The sequence below is a fragment of the Myodes glareolus genome, chromosome 27 (genome assembly GCF_982192425.1).
Source record: "Myodes glareolus chromosome 27, mMyoGla1.1, whole genome shotgun sequence".
NCBI lineage: Eukaryota > Metazoa > Chordata > Mammalia > Rodentia > Cricetidae > Myodes > Myodes glareolus.
The window spans coordinates 28383848-28405459 of record NC_142052.1 but is presented as its reverse complement, the minus strand read 5'-3'; the positions used below and the strand labels follow the sequence as shown (position 1 = coordinate 28405459).

Genomic DNA, 21612 nt, shown 5'->3' with positions numbered 1-21612 from the left:
TCTACAGGCTTGTTGCGTCCATTAAAAACAAGTTGTCAAACTCAGAGAAGCCTAGATTCTCCAGTATCTTTACAATATTGAGCATTTTGCATTTAGCCTTTAAATATAATTGTTAAGAATAAGAGAAGCCCCACCGGTGCAAGAAATCCAATTAGGTCAAATCAAACCAAATCAAAATGCCCGTCGTTTTATTAAGTAAGAAGATCTCAGCGCATTGTGGGGAGACAGGACAGCAAGGAGCTCATGTAGACCCCAAAAGCTGCGTGTTTTTTAGACCTAGAGGAGGTCCCTTAAATACCCTAGGGAACTGGTCCTGACCCCCCACACAGGGAGGGGTCAGGACTTGAATGCTGGGATTTGGAGTCCAGAGCTAAGCATCTCCCAGGCCAGGAGCTGGGGCTATGCCCCCAACTTAATAATAATATGAATTTATATTGAAATTTGTGGAGGTTATCAAAGGCATCCCACATGTTGGGTAGCACTCCACTACTATACCATAGTGTAGAAGAGGAGAATTGGTGATACAAAGGATTTACCAATGCTTTGTGAGTAATTAAGTCTCACAAAGTAGAATTTAGTGGAGGGAGGGCTGTGTCTAAAACACCCAAAAGCTAAGAATATGCTAATCAGGGCTGGTAGAGATTAGAATGCTTGGGTACACATTTGTAACATGAGGGCCGGCTTGTTGGGGTTTCTGTCCTGCCCAGTACTCCACAGCCGGCAAGCCCAAAGAAAATCACACACACAGGACTCCATAAGGTTATAAACTGATTGGCCCATCAGGTCAGACTCCTTATTAGTCCTTGTAACTTATATTAATCCATTATCATTATCTATGTTAGCACATGGCTCCGTACCTTTCTCAGCTGGGCAGCTTACATGTTGCCTCTTCGGTGGTCTGTGCAGGAGTGGCAGAGGAACCTCCCTGCTTCCCAGAATTCTCCTGTTCTCATTGCATCACCTCTACTTCCTGTCTGGTTTTCCCGCCTATACTTCCTGCCTGGCCAATCAGCGTTTTATTAAAATACATGATTGACAGAATACAGATAATTCTCCCGCACCACACATTGATCACCGGGATTGCCCAGATACTTGGCTCCAAACCATTTCAAAGAAGCCATCACTGATTTAAAACAATTCACTAGGCCCATCCAAATATCAAATAACAGGCCTCTTACCAAGCTGCTCAAGGAGGCATTACAGAGTCACAACCAACCTTAAGGCCTGGTGTGCCTTAAAGTTCTAGTTTTCTTTTTAAGAAAAGCACAGTTCTGTCAAATGGGCAATATGACAGCGGGTGACTTATATTTGAAATGTAAAACACATGTGTGAAGGACTCACCTGATCAATCAAGGTTTTCACTTAGGACCTCAGGCAAAGAGGAGGGATACTCTTGGAAGATCTAAAAACAGCCTGGGACCTAAGCCTTGTGAGTTTCCGTAAAGACCTGATGTATTGATAATCAATTTCTCTAAAAGCAGAAATATGCTTTGGAGCTGGTAATGGTCTGGTGCCAAGGCCTTTGTGGAGGGGTTGCCTCAACTCTAGAGAACCCAACTCAGAGCTATGGCTATCAGTCCCAAGGCCACTCTGCCCTAAACAAAGTTTTTGAAATACCCTGTGTTCCTCTTGTGTAGAATTGTTGGATTAGCCTCCTCCTAAATTTGTCTCATTGGGTAATAGTTTCTACTGACTTCATATAATTTTTTCATTTTTCCTTTGAAAGTTGTGTATAAAATGCTAGCTGATGTCTTCTATGTTTTGGTTTTCTGAGACAGATCCTCTGGGACAGTTCTGACTATCCTGGAACTCTGTAGACCAGGCTGGCCTTGAACTCACAGAGAAGCTCGTGTCTATTTCCCCTGTGTCTTGGGATTAAAGGTGTGTGCCGCTGCCACCTGGCAAAATGCTATTTTTCTTCATAAGCTTACTAGGTATGGGACATATCTTCTGCAACACCTCCCCACCCTATGTTTTTTACCTTTTAGTTGTCCTATCTTTCTCATCTCCAGTGACCTTCATTGTCAGTGAACAATGACCTGATGTAACAGGTCACTGGTGTACTTATAATATTCTGGGAATATTTTTGCTGTGTAATTCTGCCATCTCCCTAAATGTCTAGACTGGAAAGTTGCCTGTTTGTATTTCAATTGTTCAAAGTGTAATCTGGACCATGAACTTAAGGGTTACTTAAAGATATGTTTAACATTTCCTTAAGTGTGTTTCAGACATTTTAGATTCCTCTGTTGAAAGTTCTCTGTTTAGGTCTGTACTTCATTTTGTTATTAGATTGTGTGATCTTTTGGTGTTCAATTTCTTTAGTTCTTTGTATATTTTGGAGATCATACCTCTGTCTGATGTGAGGTTAGTGAAGATCTCTTCCCATTCTGTAGGCTGTTGTTTTGTCTTGTTGACTGTGTTCCTTGCTTTACAGAAGCTTTTCAGTTTTAGGAGATCCCATTTATTAATTATTTCTCTAAGTTTCTGTGCTGCTGGGATTATATTTAGGAAGTGGCTCCCTGTGCCAATGCATTCAAGTGTACTTCCCACTTTGTCTTCTGTAAGGTTCAGTGTGGCTGGCTTTATGTTGAGGTCTTTGATCCATTTGGATTTGAGTTTTGTGCATGGTGATAGATATGGGTCTATTTTCATTTTTCTACATCTTGATAACCAGTTATTCCAGCACCATTTGTTAAATGTGCTTTCTTTTTTCCATTTGATATTTTTTTGATTCTTTAGTAAAGATCAGGTATTTGAAGTTGTGTGGATTAATATCTGGGTCTTCTATTCAGTTCCATTGGTCCTCCTGTCTGTTCTTATGCTAGTACCAGGCTTTTTTCAGTACTGTAGCTCTGTAGTAGAGTTTGAAGTCAAGGATTGTGATGCCTCCAGAAGTCCTTTTATTGTGTAATTTTGTTTTGGTTATCCTGGGTTTTTTGCTTTTCCAAATGAAGTTGAGTACCATTCTTTCGAGGTCTTTGAAGAATTTTGCTGGGATTTTGATGGGCAGTATATCTTTTTTAAAAAAAATCTTTTCCATCAATGTTATGTTGTGTTTTTCTTTCTCTTATTTTTTTCTCTTCTTTCCTCTTTTTTTCCTCTTTCTCCTTCTAATACTTTTTTTAGTAAGTGTAATACCATGATGTTGTTCTAGCCTAGCCCCTGAAGACTTGGTCCTAGGGCCTGCTGTTAAAACCACTGTGGACTCAAGACAGCGAGCTGTTGTTATTGGTAGTCTGGGTAGGGTATTGGGCACATGAGAAACCCCTGTCTGTTGTGCTGATGGGAATCATCTTGATTTGTCTTGCTTTAAACTGGGACTTGCCTAAAACCAGGGAAATCCTCACTGACTGTCTAAGAGTTCTATATCTGCAAACCCTTTGGCAAGGCCACTAAATTTGTCACAGACTGTAGTAACATGGTTGACTGAACCACAGCCATGAAAATGAGCTTCCAGCTCTTCTGCTGTTGCACCATAGTCCACATTGCCAACATAGATGGAACTGGCATCAGCCTCCATCTTCTCCTCGAGAGAGGTGATCACTGAGCCAGCATTGCCTGGGGCTGTACTCTTATTCATTTGCTTCTCTACCTCATTTTGTAGATCCTTTAACTTCTCAGCCTCTTCCTCTATCTCCCTGACTCCCTGAAGCTATCATGAGGCTTCTGTCTTTGAAAGACATAATCAGTAACTGGAGGTCAGAAACAACAGATTAAGGGCCACTTCGAGATAACTTTGTGAAAGTTGTGTAGTTTGTGTTTAGTTTCTGTACACATATAATCAGAGGTAGCTGGGAGACTGTCCCGCGCTACCATCTCACCCGCAAGAATGACGTGGAACACTTAGGATCCTTCTGCAGAAAAGCTTTAATGCCTCTTGAGAGGGAGAGCATAAGCTTACATGGCGGAGACCCAGACTGAGGGGAACCCAGCCATTATAAAGGAAACAGTCCTTGCTTCTGACATGTCACTCTTGGATTGGTCCGCTGCCCATTATCCCAGATGATGCCTCGGAAGTAGGCAGGGACGCAGCAGTAGAAAGTTACCAAGCACATGCACTGGGATTAAAGGCGTGTGCTACAACACAGAGATCTGCCTGTCTCTGCCTCCCAGGCATTGGGACCAAAGGCGTGTACTACCACACCTTGAGGTCACAGAGGTCAATCTGCCTCTGCCTCCCAGGCATCAGGACTAAAGGCGTGTACCACCACACCTTGAGGTCACAGAGGTCAATCTCTACCTTTGTCCCTTGAAGCAATGGAGAATGTGGTTGCGGCCCTCCACAGGAGACATTGGTCAAGATCACACTTTTTCTTGCTAAAGTTTTTTTTGGTCTTTGACTAAAAGTTGACTATATATTTCTGCCTCTGCCTTTGACTTTCTATTTCCTTCCCCTTAATTCTTTCACAAATATTGTGCACATTCTTGATTTATGTATAATTGTGGAACGTATACAAGTCATATTACATGAATTTGTATACCATCTTTTCTTTAATCTTACTGTAATTTAAATATATTTTCGGTTATCTTTAAAATGATGGACCTTCATCAATTTTATTCAGAAAATTGCTAATGTTATCAGGTCATTATTGGTTTTTGGAAAGTTTCTGTTGAGAGACTGCTTTTTTCTTCTTGGATGCCTGCCTCTTTCCATTTCCTGGCATATCTGTATTTTCCAGTTGTTGCTATCTTCATATTTGAATCTTTGCTACGTAAGTGTTGGTATGATCAATACATAATCCCTTGAGCCTTCTGAGGGTTTCCACTGTGAGTATCAGTTTGTATCAGCTGTCCAATTGTAAATTGTTGGGCAAAGCTATTTGTATTCATTTAATAGTAGAAATTTACCATACATAAAATCATAATTTTTTATGGATCATCTTCCCAAGGCTCATTCTTTTCTTTGTTTTTTTAAACTTTTTTATTAATTTTTATGATTTATTTATCTTTTATGTGCATTGGTGTGAAGGTGTCAGATCCTCTGGAACTGGATTTTCAGACAGTTGTGAGCTGCCATGTGGGTGCTGGGAATTGAACCCAGGTCCTCTGAAAGAGCAGTCAGTGCTCTTAACTGCTGAGCCATTTCTCCAGCCCCATTCTTTTCTTTTTTATGCTTTGTTTTTCTTGTTTTTATTAATCTTAGATAGACTTGACTTATTGGATAAAAGGTTTTATGTGTCTGGGCAGGTGACTCAGCACATATTCTTTTTGTGGATGACCTGAGTTCAGACACATATATGAAGTTGGGAGATTAATAAATCTCTACTATTCCCAATCCAGCAGATCTGAAAACCTCCTTTTCTGTATGACAGACAAACAGACACACACACACACACACACACACACACATATGTATGATATTTTGTGTCATGCACAAGTATACACAATTTGTACTATATCTAAAAGCTAATTTACAAAAAAAGGCTTCTTAATTCCTGTTCATGATGTTGGGTCTTAATCTCTATCAAGTAACTTAAAATTAAGTTTTTGAATTCTGTATGTAAATAACAAACTATGCTCCTTTAACCTCTTTGAGCTTTACTACGTACAGCACTTAAAAGGTTTTCTACAGTAAACCATTATCATTCTCAACAGTGACCATTAAAATCCTAAACAGCGGCTTAGGACCCCACAACACTGATTCCTCCTAGAGTGTGGTAATGCCACTAAACTGACTACCTCCCCAAAGGTCAGCTTTGGGCTATAAATTATTCAGAACAATTCCAAAATTACTATCTAAGATAGTCCTCATGCACTACACTAGCCAGACCTTGAGATACTTTCTCCACATACCCATTACACATAGACTGGACAAGAGATAATATAGGTAATTCTCCCATGAATTGAAATTATCCTAGGTTTATTTCAGGGACCCTTATAGATGTCATTGCCCACAGACAACAAAAAATAATTTTAAAAACATGGTTCCCATATTCCCAAGAGTTGGGGTAAGCAGTTTGCTCTTTCGTTAGGTCATGATTTATGTCATCATTGAGATGGAGGTAGTAACAAGGTACTATGGGTAATGGCAAAAAATATAAACAAAAGAGAAAATATTCAGTTATCTTGTTCTGAAAAGAAAAGGGAAAGATATATAAATTATAGGATAAATGATAGATGACTAAGTTGACTTTAAATTAAAACAACTATTTGTATTAAATATTTTACATTAGTATGGATTTTGTATATTAATACATATTTGAGATTATTTTTGTTATACTATATATGTTTCTAATCTTGTTTAACATATTTTTGTATATTCATGGAAATTCAAGGTTATTTTTGATAAAACATACTGTACGTACATTTCTACTCTTATGTAAGGTTTTGTGCCCAGTAAGTCACTTAAAAGTGTAAAATAATCTCTAATCCTTAAAAATTACTATTATAAACTATTTAAATTAATAAAAACATGGGCTAGTAGTTATATATTGAAATCATACTTATAGTCATGTTAGGTATGTTTTCATTGTGAAACAAAAAGACATTTCTTTTCCATTTTTTTTCATGATAGGGTTTTTTTGTGTTTCTCTGGTTGTCTTGAAAATCACATTGTAGACCAGACTGGCCTTGAACATACTGAGATTAACCTGCTTCTGCCACACAAGTGCTGGGATTAAAGATATGCACCATCCTCCCTCGCCAAAAATATATTTTAAATAGACATTTTAAGTAAGTCATCAAACCGTTCCTATTCAAGATATGGCATTTAAGATGTTGTGATAATATAGGGCTTTTATGACAATATATATCTGTTTCTAACAACACCAATCTACTTCAGAGAAATGATTCTCACATCCTGTCCAGCATAAGCAGTCATTGGTGTTTTTGATCTTAGCCATTCTGACAGGTGTAAGATGGAATTGCAGAGTCATTTTGACTTGCATTTCCCTGATGGCTATGGATGTTGAATAGTTCCTTAAGTGTCATTGGCCATTTTAGATTATTCTATAGAAAATTCTCTCTTTAGTTCTGTGCTCCATTTGTTAATTGAATTATTAGAAATTTTGATGTTTAATTTCTTGAGTTTTTTATATATTTTGGAGATCAGTCCTCTATCTTATATGGGATTGGGAACTCATTTTCCCATTTAATACGCTGACTTATTGTGCTATTGACTGTGTCCTTTGTTTTTCAGAAGGTTCTCAATTTCAGAAGGTCCCATTTATTTATTGTTCCTCTCAGACTGTGTGTTACAGGTGTTATGTATAGGAAGTGGTCTCCTGTTCCAGGCTTGGAAGGGTACTTCCCATTTTCCCTTCTATCAGTTCCAGTGTGGTCATATTTATAGGTCTTTATCCCCTTTGGACTTGATTATTGTGCATGGGAATGGTATGGATTTATTTGCATTCCTTTATATGTTGGTATCCAGTTATGTCATAACCATTTGTTGCAGATGATTTCTTTTTCCATTGTCTAATTTTAGCTTCTTTTTCAAAAATCAGGTGTTCATAAGTGTGTGGATTAATATCTGGGTCTTTGACTCAATTCCATTGGTCAACCTGTCTGGTTTTTTTTGCCCATTATCCCTTTCTCAAACCTCCAAAATGAACTTTTTACTTAATTAAAACATATGTTCTCAGGAGTCACAATCATCTCAGTGTACCACTTTGATATTGTCCCGAGCAGTTTGTAGTTCAAACCCGATGTTTAGATGGTGAAGCATTAACATAGTGCGGTTAAAACCTTCCTTGTGTGATTCACACTTCTTTTGGTGACTTCAAAGATCACTGTAAAGCATGCTCATACTTTATTGCAGAAAACTTAAGCATTTTAAATCTCATATGCACAAGATCTATAAGAAGATAAAGGATGAGTATTATGTAAATTCAGAATTCATAACTTAATGCCTAGATTCCTGATAGAGACTCAAACCCAAAATTAAATACAAGAAGCTAATGAAACCTTTTCCTAGAATTAGTTACTTCTCTGTATGATCACTAATATTATGGTAAAAGAAATATTTGTTGTTAATCTCTCCCAAGAAATTACTGCAAGATCTTTGCCAATATTCACTTCCTGTCCACAATGATTAAATTTCAACATTAGTAAAACATGCTACAATTTAACCTTGGTAAATTCTTGCTAATTGATGAAGTTCCAATTTTCATTTTAAAATCAACTCAGATTTTTTTTCTACATAAGTTTATAGATTTTTAGTCTGTTTCTATAACAAAAAAATGATTTTAAGATATCTTTCCTCTGCAGTAAAATTTTTATGGGGAATGCATAGAGGATAAAATGTTCAGAATGAAGGCCATGAAGTGGTGGCTCATTCCTTTAATCCCAGTACTTGGGAGGCAGAGGTAGATGGATTTCGAGGCCAGCCTAGTCCACAAGAGCTAGTTCCAGTACATATTTCAAAGATACAGAGAAATCCTGTGCCAAAAAGTCTTGAATTTTTCAAGACAATTTTCCAAGCTTCAGATCCAAACAATCCATATGTGCATCCTATAATTTTATTTCCACTCAACCAATTTCCACCCAAACAATTTTTTCTTTGTTTTTGATGATAATTCTCTTTGGCTATTTAATCCGTGTTACCTTTTATGGTCTGGTCCAAATTATTCTTTTCAATTTTTTACTCCAATAGTGGGATATAGATGGTCAATGTCTTGCAACAATTGAAAATCATTAAGATTCCACAAATGATCTCTCCTAATTTCTTACTTTTGGGCTCAAATTTTTATACAAGTATTTTATATGCTGAATAATTAATAAATCTCCATTTTGTATATTTTGTATATTTTCAGAAGTAATTTGTAATCCCCAATGAGACAAAGTTTGCTTCACTTCAGCAAACATTTTCTCTAAAGTATGTACATTTGAATCTGATAATAAAATTCTGTATAATGATGAAAACATATCTAAGTCGAGTATAGTTTCAATTGTAATATGTAAAAAACTACTAACATGCAGTATTTTATATCCTAATTATTTTATAATAATAACTTTCAAGGACTAGATATTTTCATTACATGTTTAAGTGAGTATTATTAGATAGAATATCTTGAGTGAGAATTTAAAATCATAGATAGTATGTTTTAACAAAATAATGTTGAATTAGTATCAATAGTAAGCATCCATATATATTTCAATGTGAAGTATATAAGTAGTTACTTTTTAAAATTAATTTTAATGATCTACACTTTTATCTCATTATACATATATGTGCCCCTTTATTCTTTTTAGAGCAGATTCAATAATCTACACTTTTATCCTATCATTATTGGGTGCCTTTTGTAGGTGGATGTATATTTATGAATCTATAGAACTGGCTTTGGTGTTGGGCACTGGCTTTGTCCCTCTATAAATCCACATATGTTGATAAAATAAAAATTCAGTTTCTGTCTCATGTCAGGACAGGAAGTAAAAAGAATTTAGAAAAATTTTACTTTTCTTCATATCTATTTTTGTCTCTATTGTACATGTCATTGGATATATATATCTGTATATGTCTATATAAATAATGTTTAAGTTTTCCACAATGAACAATGAATTTTCCTGCAGTAGTTTTTGAAGTATCTGGGAAGAAGATGGGTCCCCACAACAACATCTCAACCTGGTTGATATTATATTATGATGATGATAGCACAAGACCTGTTTTGAATACCAGCTCCTCAAGATGGTTCCAACTTGGTTAGCTGAAATGGTGCCCTTTTTTACAATGTTCTATACAGAACTTTTAATAGGAAGTTCACAAAAACCTTACCAAATACTGAGACTATTTGTAATTATACCAGACAGTAATGTGGAAACTTAACCATCATTTTCTTTCACAGGATCCCATAGAAAAAAACGTTGCTCCCCTGACAACTGGAAGTAATTCTAAAAGACTACATTCCCTCTCCTAGCAAAGCTTGTCCTCAGGGTTAGGGACATCATTTAGGGGTTGATTATAATTGGTATACTGTTGTAGGTTAGAGGGGAAATTTTATAGGCTCAGGGATCTCTTTGGAAAAAATGTAAAAATTGGATGGGATAATAGATTAGTGTGAGCTAACACACAATAGTAATAATAGTGAGTAATAGAGTGAATGCTTGTGAGTTATAATTTATGGGCAATTGTATTGGTATAGATTGTATATTGATATAATGTTAAATGATATTGAATATTGTATGCATTCATGCTTCTCCCTCTGCTTAAAACATTTTTATATATTTTTATCATATTTCAATGTACATTTCTATCACTGATCAAGATACCTATACATTGTTTACATTTTGAGGTCATTGTCCTCATTTGTTGCATAATTGTTTATTGTATAATATTCTAATATGAAGTCTTAGTCTAAATTATATAGGTATTAAGAATTATAGATCAATAGTCATCTATGTTTGTCATACTTATAGTTAGAATAAGCAGGTTCTTTAGATAAACAGAGATTATATTCTGCATAGGTAGGTAATCTTCAACCACTTCAAAGAGCTGTAGAATATAGCATTTAAATAACTTAGGGTTTTGTTGAAGTGAGACCCCAGAGAATGTTGAGCACTGAAGACACTCGACTTGGAGCTTGTTTTCCTCTTGCCAGAACTGTCCTTCATGCAAAGACATGTTCATGCCTCAACCACTGACAAGATTCATGGTATCTAAAGTGGATAAGCAGGTCTGTTAAATATTGCCATGAAAGGGTAAGATTTTTTTGAAAAATTCCATACCTCAGAAAATGGCCTTTCATTTATTCTAAGTCTTATTGAAAGTTGGTTGCTTCAACATTGCAAATGAGACTTTGCATGATTGCCCACGTAGCCAGATGTCTCTGTAATTTTTTGTGTATTTTGAAAATTGCTTGATTGCCCTTCCTGCTTACTCAAGTAATATGTCCCTTCTTGGTTGAAGACTAGATAGTTGTAGTTACTTTCCTCTCATCACTTGTCAAAACTATTCATTATACAAGATTTAAATTTGTTAGGATAGGATAATTATTGAGTATATTGTTCTTATTGTATATACAAAATGGGGAGATGCTGTAGAAAGTCTTACAGCCAGTGGTTTCCCCTCCATTGGGGCATGGCATCTTATACTATATATGCCAAGGTAGAACATGAGTCAGGCCTCTATTCTGGCTGTATAATTCAGATTCTGAACACCATTCAAGCATAGGATTCTGATTTGTGAGTCTACGCTTAAATAAATAAACATCTATTTTTCAATTCTGAGCTAGTGTTGGATTTCTTTTAAGCATCCTTATTCAAGCATCATTAAACGTGAATCAGTGAAGTGACTAAATACATTTTTTCCATTGTGGACCATGAGCCAGTAGTGACTGGGTTCACAATGTACTTGACTGAATGAACAACCTCCCAGAAAATATCATGTATTTGAACAAGTTTTTGTCCTTAGTGGTTTTCTTTCAATTTTCTGTGGATCTTTAGTAGGAGCCTTTCTAGATGAAATTCCTCATTTTATGTTATGAGTCTCAATACCCTCAAGTAATTTCCTGACATTTATATCTACCTTGTTGTTTTTGACATTAATCAGCCAACTTCCTACTTATACTGAAATGTTTTTACCATCATTATAGGATCGACCTTTAAATCACATAAGATATAGTAGAAACAGATGTTATTCAGTGCTAAGGAGTTTGGTAACCTGCTGTTTTAATTGTTTTATTTGCTTATATGAGTAACTGTGTGGCTCTAAACTCCTGAAAGTAAAGGAGTTTACTTTCAGGAGTTTACTTTCATCATTCCTGGCTCTAATTGTTTTTATGTTAATGGCCGATGGCACTGGAATGTAGGCTTTTTAAGCTTCTGTTCTGAGCTTCATGCTTATCTTGAATTTTAAAATTTGACAGAGAATATCACTCTGATTCCCAGGATGCCTTGTATTTATAACATATACTTCTATTGTTTTCATCTGTCCTCTTATAACTATTTTATACATGCAGTGCTTTTCTATAAAATGTTTTTGGTATTGCAGTTTATATTAGGGGACTTGAGGGGTCTGGAAGATGAGTACAGACCTGGAGTGAGAACAACCATTTGTAGGAACTTCAATAAAAGCCTTTCAGTTATTCTATTCCATTGTTTGTTTCATTGAGATTTGCAATGGAGACAGGGTCTTAATGTATACTTCTACCTCTCCTGGACTTGATTGCATAGACTTGACTGGCATTCAACTCAGAGACAAATATACCCACTTGTTTTCTGAATATTGTGGTTAAAGGCACAACACATCAATAAACCTAGTTTGTACATATTTTTTTCCTTTCTGTAGTCAGTAATTATTCATACAATTTTCTCATGCATCTGATGTACTTTTGATATTTAGTTTTCTTTCCCCGTTAATAGATATTGTACTTCTAAGGTGAAATCCCATTAAAAGTGTAGTGAAATGATAGAACTGACTCTCCTTTTCCATTTTCTTCTAAAGTGACTGTCGATGTAATGGAATAAGAATGGGTAACAGCAAAATCATACAACAATACTTTCAAAGAAGTATGCGTTTCCAATGATGTCACTGTCATGCTTACGTTGTACACATTTATGGTATATTTTTGAAGGCAGTGACCTATGATGATGTGCATATCAACTTCACTAAGGAAGAGTGGGATTTACTGAATCCTTCCCAGAAGAATCTGTACAAAGATGTGATGCTCGAGACCTACAGGAACCTAACTACTATAGGTAAAAATGAATTTCCATCATGTTTAAAAATATGGAGACAACTTTTCCTTGGTTTATGATGTTGTTCTGTAATTTGATTAAGAAAGAAGTAGAACGAGGTGAATAGCAGTCATAGTTCCTAGGTGCACTTAAGATAATAAGCTAATTATTGTAAAATGTTAAATAATATACAAATTTTGGTACTGTATTTTAGGCTACATTTGGGAAGATCATAACACTGAAGAACATTACCAATGTTCTAGAAGACATGCAAGGTAATTTTCTTGTACAAATTCTTAACAATGTGCCTCTGATGAGTTTATAATATGTCCTAGAATTTTTAAACAAAAAACAATAATGTAAATAAGCACAGCTTTAAATGCATTGATGCTTATTGAATTCTCACAAATCCATATACCTCAGGCATTCATTTACAAAAAAGTCAAGGAAGGAATTCCCAAACAGATATCACCATTTCAGTCATAGCACAATAAGAGCTATGTAGTAGATCTGCCAGTCCATTTGTTTTTTGCTACTCATGACCAAAAACATGTATACACATTTCAGTAATGATGAGTATAGTTGCAAACTTTCTATTAAATCAGTAGCCCATAGCAAGTCTTGGATTACTTATATACTTTTTGTGACTATGCTAAGTTTAGTGAAAGCAGCTGTTAGAGTTAAGGGTCAAGTAGCAGATGTTCTGGAGAAACCATAATATCTATACCACAAGTCTGTGAGGAACAGAAAGTCAAACCTTGAGGATTCGATGTGGAAATCCTTTATTCACTATTTTTCATATATATATATATATACATATATATATGTCACTCTTAACACAAGTTTATGAGCATAGGGCTATGGAAATTAGCATACCTCTCTTTAAGAACAATTAAGAAGATAAAATGTAGTTCCTATGTAGAGTATACTTGTTGAATTTGATCCAAGAATACAAAGTTAATTCATTTTCTACCATCATTGTTATTACATAAACAAACTCAAATTCCAAAAAAGCATTAGTTTTTTCTTTAGGTCTGTACAAATACTTCCAGTTGTCTTACTTCATTTAGCAAATGTATAATGATTGACGATATAGAAAAATTTATGAATGCTATAATGTTAGTAAACATTCAGTGTATGCAGTTCTCTTCAAAAATGTAAAAAAAAACTCTTAGAAAGAATATAGCTATAGATGAAAAGGTAAACTATGATACAAAGGAATTTATTGTCACAAGTATTTTTCCAGATGCAAAATAACCCCTGAGAAAACAAAACATGATTTTTAAAAATGTTATAAAACTTCAATTTTCAATTTCTTTTTATAATTTAAACAAATTATGAAATTAATTCATACGGATATGATATTCAACAGTGCATTGAATGTGGTAAAGCTTTTACATGTGTCAATTATTCTTGTAGGACTGAAAGAAATCAAACTGGAGAGAAGTTTTCAGTATATTCTCATGGTGCTAAAGCCTTGTCTTATAAAACTCACCTTCTAAGAAATGAAAAATTACATACCAGAGATAAATGCTGTGAAATTAAGCAATGTGGTAAAGCCTTTGCTTATAACTGTCATCATCAGATGCTTAAAAGGACACACATTGGAGAGAAACCCTATGAAAATAGTCAAGATGGTAAAGACTTTGTTCTTTGTGAAATACAACAAAGTCATAAAAGATCACATATTGGAGAGAAACCATATGCACACAATATGTGTGGTAAGGCCTTTGCATTTCATAGTAATTTTCAAAGTCATAAAAGAACACATACTGGAGAGAAACCCTATGAATGTAATCAGTGTGGTAAGTTCTTTGCTGCTCAGTGTAATCTTCAAAGGCATAAAAGAACACATACTGGAGAGAAATCCTATGAATGTAATCAGTGTGGTAAGACCTTTGCCCAGCACAGTCAGCTTCAAAGTCATAAAAGCACACATACTGGAGAGAAGCCCTATGAATGCAATCAGTGTGGTAAGGCCTTTGCTCATCACAATACACTTCAAATGCATAAAGGAACACATACTGGAAAAAAACCCTACAAATGCAATCAGTGTGCTAAGACCTTTGCTAGACGCACTGTTCTTCAAATACATAAAAGAACACATACTGGAGAGAAGCCCTATGATTGTAATCAGTGTGGTAAAGCCTTTGCTGATCGCAGTGTTCTTCAAATGCATGAAAGAACACATACTGGAGAAAAACCTTATAAATGTAATCAGTGTGGTATGGCCTTTGCACGTCATGGTCATCTTCGATTGCATATAAGGATACATACTGGAGAAAAACCTTATGAATGCAATCAGTGTGGTAAGGCCTTTGCTAGATACACTGTTCTTCAAACACATAAAAGAACACATACCGGGGAGAAACCCTATGAATGTAATCAGTGTGGTAAAACCTTTGCTAAAAGTTGTGGGCTTCAAAATCATAAAAGACTGCACACTGGAGAAAAACCCTATGAATGTAATCAGTGTGGTAAGGCCTTTGCATTTCGGAGTAGTCTTCAAAGCCATCAAAGAACACATACTGGAGAAAAACCCTATGAATGTAATCAGTGTGGTAAGGCCTTTGCATTTCATAGTAATCTTCAAAGCCATAAAAGAACACATACTGGAGAGAAACCCTATGAATGTGATCAGTGTGGTAAGGCCTTTGCTCAACGTGCTTATCTTCAAATGCATAAAAGAACACATTCTGGAGAGAAACCCTATGAATGTAATCAGTGTGATAAGGCTTTTTCAAGTCATCGTGTTCTTCGATTGCATAAAAGAACACATACTGGAGAGAAACCTTATGAATGTAATCAGTGTGGTAAGGCCTTTGCATTTCAGCATACCTTAAAACTGCATAAAAGAACACATACTGGGGAGAAGCCCTATGAGTGTAATCAGTGTGGAAAGGCCTTTACACAGTACAGTCTTCATCAATTGCATCAAAGAACACATACTGGAGTGAAGCCCTATGAGTGTAATCAGTGTGGTAAAGCTTTTGCACGTTATAGTACTCTTCAAATGCATAAAAGAACACATACTGGAGAGAAGCCCTATAAATGTAATCAGTGTGGTAAGGCCTTTGCTAGACACAGTATTCTTCAAGAGCATAAAAGAACACATACTGGAGAGAAGCCCTATAAATGTAATCAGTGTGGTAAGGCCTTTGCTAGACACAGTATTCTTCAAACGCATAAGAGAACGCATACTGGAGAGAAACCCTATGAATGTAATCAGTGTGGGAAGGCCTTTGCACAACACAGTGGTCTTAAAACTCATAAAAGAACACATACTGGAGAGAAACCCTATGAATGTAATCAGTGTGGTAAGGCTTTTACACAACACAGTGGTCTTAAAACTCATAAAAGAACACATACTGGAGAGAAACCTTATGAATGTGATCAGTGTGGTAAGTCCTTTGCATATAAAAATTATCTTCACGTTCATAAAAGAATGCATGCTAGAAAACAACCCTATGAATGAAATCATTGTGGTAAGACCTTTGCAGAGCCCTGTACTCTTCAAGGGCATAAAAGAACACATGCTGGAGAGATATCTGGGAATGGAATATGTGGTAAATCACATTTCACAATCATTTCCAAATATGTAAACTAGGCCATCCTGTAGAGAAACTCTGAATTTAATGTGTCTATTCTTTAAAAAATGAGAAAAATTATACTGTAGGTAAACTATATAAATGAATTCAGTGTCATAATGTTTTGTGCTTTATATAATAGTAAGATTCTTTGTGTGTAATCAATCTGATAAAGCTTGTGCATATTGCCATAATCTTTTTGACCTGAGGTAGAAACTGAGGGCTTATTGTAAATTTTTTTAAGATGTTGAGCCAATTGTAGTCAATTAACCAACTGAAGTTATTGTGTAGAAAAATAATTGATAATGTCAACAATCTGTTCCAGCACCATACCTCTGTTTATTTTAGTTTGAACCAGCAAACTAATGGACAAAATCTTTTATGAAGTATCATGGTTTGGAGAAAGGGTATTCAAAAAAACACACATTGGTCCTGAGACCAGCGCCAAAGGAAAGCATTTTGTCTCTGAATCTAGAACTAGGTAAAGAAACAACATCTCCCTGAAAACAGCCTAAACATTAAAAAGGGCCAGCGAAAGAAACACACTTTGGCTCTCAAACCAGAACCATAAAAACAAACTCTGCTTGTCCAACTTGGCACCAAATCAGGCAATCCCTCAACATAAAATCAAGCCTATCTCTGAGCTTTTTCTAGATGAGGGATTGAAATCCAGCAAATTCCCACCTTCACAATCTCCTTTGGTGCCCTCTGGTACTAAGAAGCCCTATATGAGCCCTATGCTCATTCAGTATGCAACTGCCCCTTTCCACACTGGCTAAGGTGTTCATACTTATGTATTCTTCCCTGTCAAATAAATCTTCTGATTGGAGAATTATGTGACTACTTCTTTCACTGGAATGGTTTAGAAATTCCTGGAATTGAGCCAAGATCCATTTGATACCTCTGTTTGAAAAACTGCTTTGCCCATAGGAGCACAGAAGCAATAAACATCTTATGGAATATTCCCAAAGATTTCTACAGCTAAACTTTATTAGAACAATTGATTTCTTTCTTCAAGTCTAACTTTGCTTTTCCTTTACAAACCAGTCCATAGGATGAATAGGCAGTAAGACGCCTCTCCACTCCTTTTTTACAGGAATGAATGTTTACAGGAGAAAAATGTTCATGAAGGAAAATATGATTGTCTTAAAAGTTGTTTTATCTGTAATTGTGTCATGTATGTGTTTGTCTCTGTGTGTATTTGAATGTGCATTCTGTATCCCCAGAAAGTAAATACCTTGGATCTTCTTGCAGAAGAACTTACAGGAAGTTGTCAGACATCTGACCTTAATCCTGTGAATGAACATTTTCAACTCATCTAGCTATGACTCTAGTGCCTTAAAATATTTTAAGTCTATTTATATCAGTTTGAAGTCTGGAAATAAGAACAAACTCATAAAAAAAAGTTTCTATTAATGAAAACAATTGGTTAATGTCTAGACATCACAGTTTTCTTTAGCTTTAAGTGAAATTACTTTACACTCTTGAAGGAAGTAAATTACATACCATGTTCACTCAAGACTGGTGGAAATCATTGCATTTTGTTTTCAATTTTGAAATATTTGAGGCAGGTACAAAAGTGTGCTTTATGTGGCAAATCCATTTAGTGAATTTTATTTTGTAGTCCTTATATCTCTCCTTAAGAAAATGTGGTTGGTTGTTGTTTCTGGTTTTAATTTTTATCTTTTCAAAAATTCACTGGAAGCAGCTTGAGCTGTGGCTCGACGGCTAGGAGCACCTAACACTCTGCTCTAGTGCCAGAGGACACGAGTTCGAGTCCCTTTGACGCTGCTAGCAATCGATCGATCAGCAATCAATACTGAATCGCTATCAATCGATAATCGGAAAAAAATTCACTGTAGAATTTATTGCTTGTTATTAATCCTAGCTGGGAATATCAGTAAAGATTCGGGGATAAGTTTGAACTCATGATGCTCATGTGTCTGCCTCCTGAATACAAGTCCAAGGGTAGATGATGAACTCTAAATGTGTATGGTTTTTTCAACAGCATTTAACAATATTTATGTCAACGTGACTGATAAAGGAAATTTAAGAAACATTAAATACCTTGTGTGTATTCAATGAAGTATTTTCATTTATCTTTTGTAGATGTAATAAAGTAGTATAATCAGCAATCAGCTGTGTATCTGACTCTATAATTTGATGTTCTTTTTTAGTGTTTTTATCAATCTTTATTGAGCTCTATATTTTTCTCTGATCCCCTCCCTGCATTGCCCCTCCCCTTCAACCATCCCCCAAGGTCCCCTTGCTCCCAATTTACTCAGGTGATCTTGTCTTTTTATACTTTCCGTGTATGTGTATCTTTTTAGTGTCCTCACTGTTGTCCAAGTTCTCTGGGATTGTGATTTGTCAGCTGGTTTTATTTGCTTTATGATTAAAACCCACTTAGGACTGAGTACATGTGATAATTGTCTTTCTGAGTCTGGGTTACCTAACTCAAAATGATGTTTTCTAGCTCCATCCATTTTGCTGCAAAATTTGAGATGTAATCCAGGTTAGGATTCTAGTCTTGCACATAACAGTCCTTTCCCACTGAGTCATCTCATTTTTGCTCAAATTCAATTAGAAGAACTATTACAACAGTAAAGCCCTTTTTTCTTTTCAAATTGGAAATGCATTTCCATTCAAGAATAAAAAAAATGAGACAATTTGGATAGTCAATCCTCTTTGCATGTGAAAATAGTCTCAGAAACAGATTTTTTAAAATTTTTTCAGGCCGAGAAAAAGATGTGTTTGTAAAACTTAGAACCAAAGTACATGCCAGAGAATTGTATCATTTAGTAAAGTTCATCCCTGCAAATTATGATAACCTGACTTCTATATCTTGTTTCTCCTAATTAATACTCTTACAATTTTTTTCGTATTTGTTCACTTCAGCAATTACTTATACACATCCTACATAAGCTCATTCACAAATAATTTTTAAACTCAAAGAAGTGTCTTTGAGCTTATTTGCAGCCAAATGACTGTTTAGGTTTAAGCACTAAAACTCACAAAGTGAAGTAGATCATAGATAACTGAATTTTCCTGTCTGTGCTAAATGAACAACATGGGTCATGTGTATTTACAAAAACACATCAAACATTTTTAAATGGATGGAGTTGCCAATGCAATATAAATAACCCATTATTGTGAACATATGAAATTATTTGACCATTTAAATTACAGAATTTCAAGAAATAGTGTTATTCATCAAAATAATGATGTTCCCTTCTAAGTCTTTCATTATGCTTTTATGACTCAATAAGTCCTTTAAAAACACAGATTTCAGCTCAGCTTAGAGGTGCAGGGCTATAATCACAGAACACAGAGTGTGAGTGGGTCTGATCTCAGTGAGTTTGAGGTCAGCTTGTTCCACATAATGCATACCTGGCATCAGTGGCTACATGGACATGTCTTATCTCAAAAATATCACAAAAGACAAAGACTATCCCAAATTATGGAAGTTTTCCTAATAAAATCTGTTGGAGTCAGACTGATTTTAACCAACATTTTAAATATTCCCTCACATAGAGCTGTCTTAACAATGAAAATGAGCAATGTACCAATTTCATCCACTGAATCCTTTGCCAACCATCTATTGTGGAATTTATCCTTCAAGTAATAAGAGAAGGAAGACTTCTATACCTTTAGCGTTATAATGACATGTTGGATCTGGAGAGTTGTCTCAGGCATACTGCTCCTCTTGGGTTGACAAGTTTGGTTCATATCATCATATCTGATTGGTCAGAACTCCTTGTAATTGGAGGTCCTGAAGATCAGGTGCATGTTTCTGGCCTCAAAGGGTACAAGATGTGCAAATACTAAAGGACAGATCTGTATTTGATTCTGTATTAAATAGATTTTCTTCATGTGTCTGTTACCTTTAAAAGAAATGAAATTCAATTTAGATATAGAATCTAAATTGACCAGTGAGCGTACCAAGTGTATGATCAGAAGACAGTGTCTACTCTCCTCTGACTGGAGGTACAGACAGTTGTGAACTGTCTTGTGGGTGCTGGGTTTCAAAGGTTCTCTGGATGAGTCCCCAATGTTCTAAGTGCTGAGCCTTCTTTTCAGCTTCATGGACATGTCATTAATAACAGTAAGGTATAAAAGGCTGATCTAAGTTCATCTGAACTCATCCTTGGCCCAAATTATATAAATGACTGATAGTATTGGAAACTAACTTAGACTTAGTTCTTAAAGAATTTCTGAGCCCAAATCTTTCCCAAATGAGGGAAAAGTACAAAAAAATAATTAGGAAACAAGCTGATAATAAAAGTCTTTAAAATATATTTGAATATTTAACCAAAGCAATTGGCATTTTGCTTCCAATTTTAAATTGGAACTTTAAAACTCCTTACCAGATGTATCCTTACTTGAGTTCATTTTACAATTTGTGGGTGGTTTTTGGTTGGCCAGAAAGAGCAGTCATGTTTTCATTTATTGGTGGCACCTCCTACTAATGACAGTAAAAGCATCACTTTTGTATTCACAGTTTAAAATTTTCTCTTATCCTGTCTTTTGTTTGTAGACCACAATCAATCAACATGCATTTAAGTAACTCAAAATTCTGAACTATCAAGAAATTGGACACAGAATCAAAAATGGGGAAATTACAATTCCACAGTAGAAGTCAGCAATCATATCTTTGAACTCAGAACTTTATGGTAAATTTTTATTTGATATAGTGCACAGTAGCAAAGTAGATAAGTGTACTGACTAAGAAAGGACATTTCTGTGAAGGTGTTGAAGGTAATTCCCAATAATGCTGTCCAGAACTATTCAAGATGCAGTCATGTCAAAAGACCAAAAGGTGGGCTGCAGCCACAAACACATGACTGTGACACCTGAGCATGTCTGTCCTGGAGAATCAAGTCAGGGCTGCACATTCTTTGATCTGCAGAAATACAGGGGGATTGGCCAACAGGTTCAAAACCTAGGCTCTCAGGTCAGCAAGAGAAAGAAGATAGTACCAGCAAACTTAAGGTCTCTGAAAAGAACTGCCTACTTTTCTGCAAATGCTTATTCAGAAAGCCATCTGTTAAAGAAGGCAAGCCTCTGATCACTGATCACTAGCAAGCCCACCAAAAAAAGAGGCAGTTACTGAGAAGCTGCATTTGATTATGTAGTTTTCTGTTTAGATTCCTTTTCCAAGCTATTTCAGATTTTATGAGGAAATTTTGGCCACACATTGGAATGCAATTTGTAAACTGAAGGCGTAAGTCACAAACAATCCCACACCAATTTGGAATTATGATTAATAGAATGGTTATTTATTCAAAGGGGAAAAAACTAATAGATTACTGTAACAGACAACAGCCCCTCTGCACAATTAGGAAAGGAGTCTAGGAGCCGGAAGCAGAGCCAGAAGCCAGAGAGAGAATGGAGGGCTGCCTCTGCTTTTTTA

The 21612-nt window shown here is 35.7% G+C and overlaps 1 protein-coding gene and 1 pseudogene across 1 annotated transcript in view; one reads left to right on the top strand and one right to left on the bottom strand.

The window, feature by feature from the left end:
- LOC148117623 (uncharacterized) overlaps window positions 1–18616 on the top strand; it is a 55492-nt gene extending 36876 nt beyond the window's left edge. The window contains exons 2-4 of the mRNA XM_087902445.1: window positions 12510–12633; window positions 12827–12887; window positions 14032–18616. Of these exons, the coding sequence (XP_087758571.1) occupies window positions 12510–12633; window positions 12827–12887; window positions 14032–16087 (2241 nt within the window). The 3' untranslated portion in view covers window positions 16088–18616. The remainder of the gene's footprint in view (window positions 1–12509; window positions 12634–12826; window positions 12888–14031) is intronic.
- On the bottom strand, window positions 3123–12473 carry LOC125401656 (polyadenylate-binding protein 2 pseudogene; annotated as a pseudogene).
- Window positions 18617–21612: the final 2996 nt, after the last annotated feature.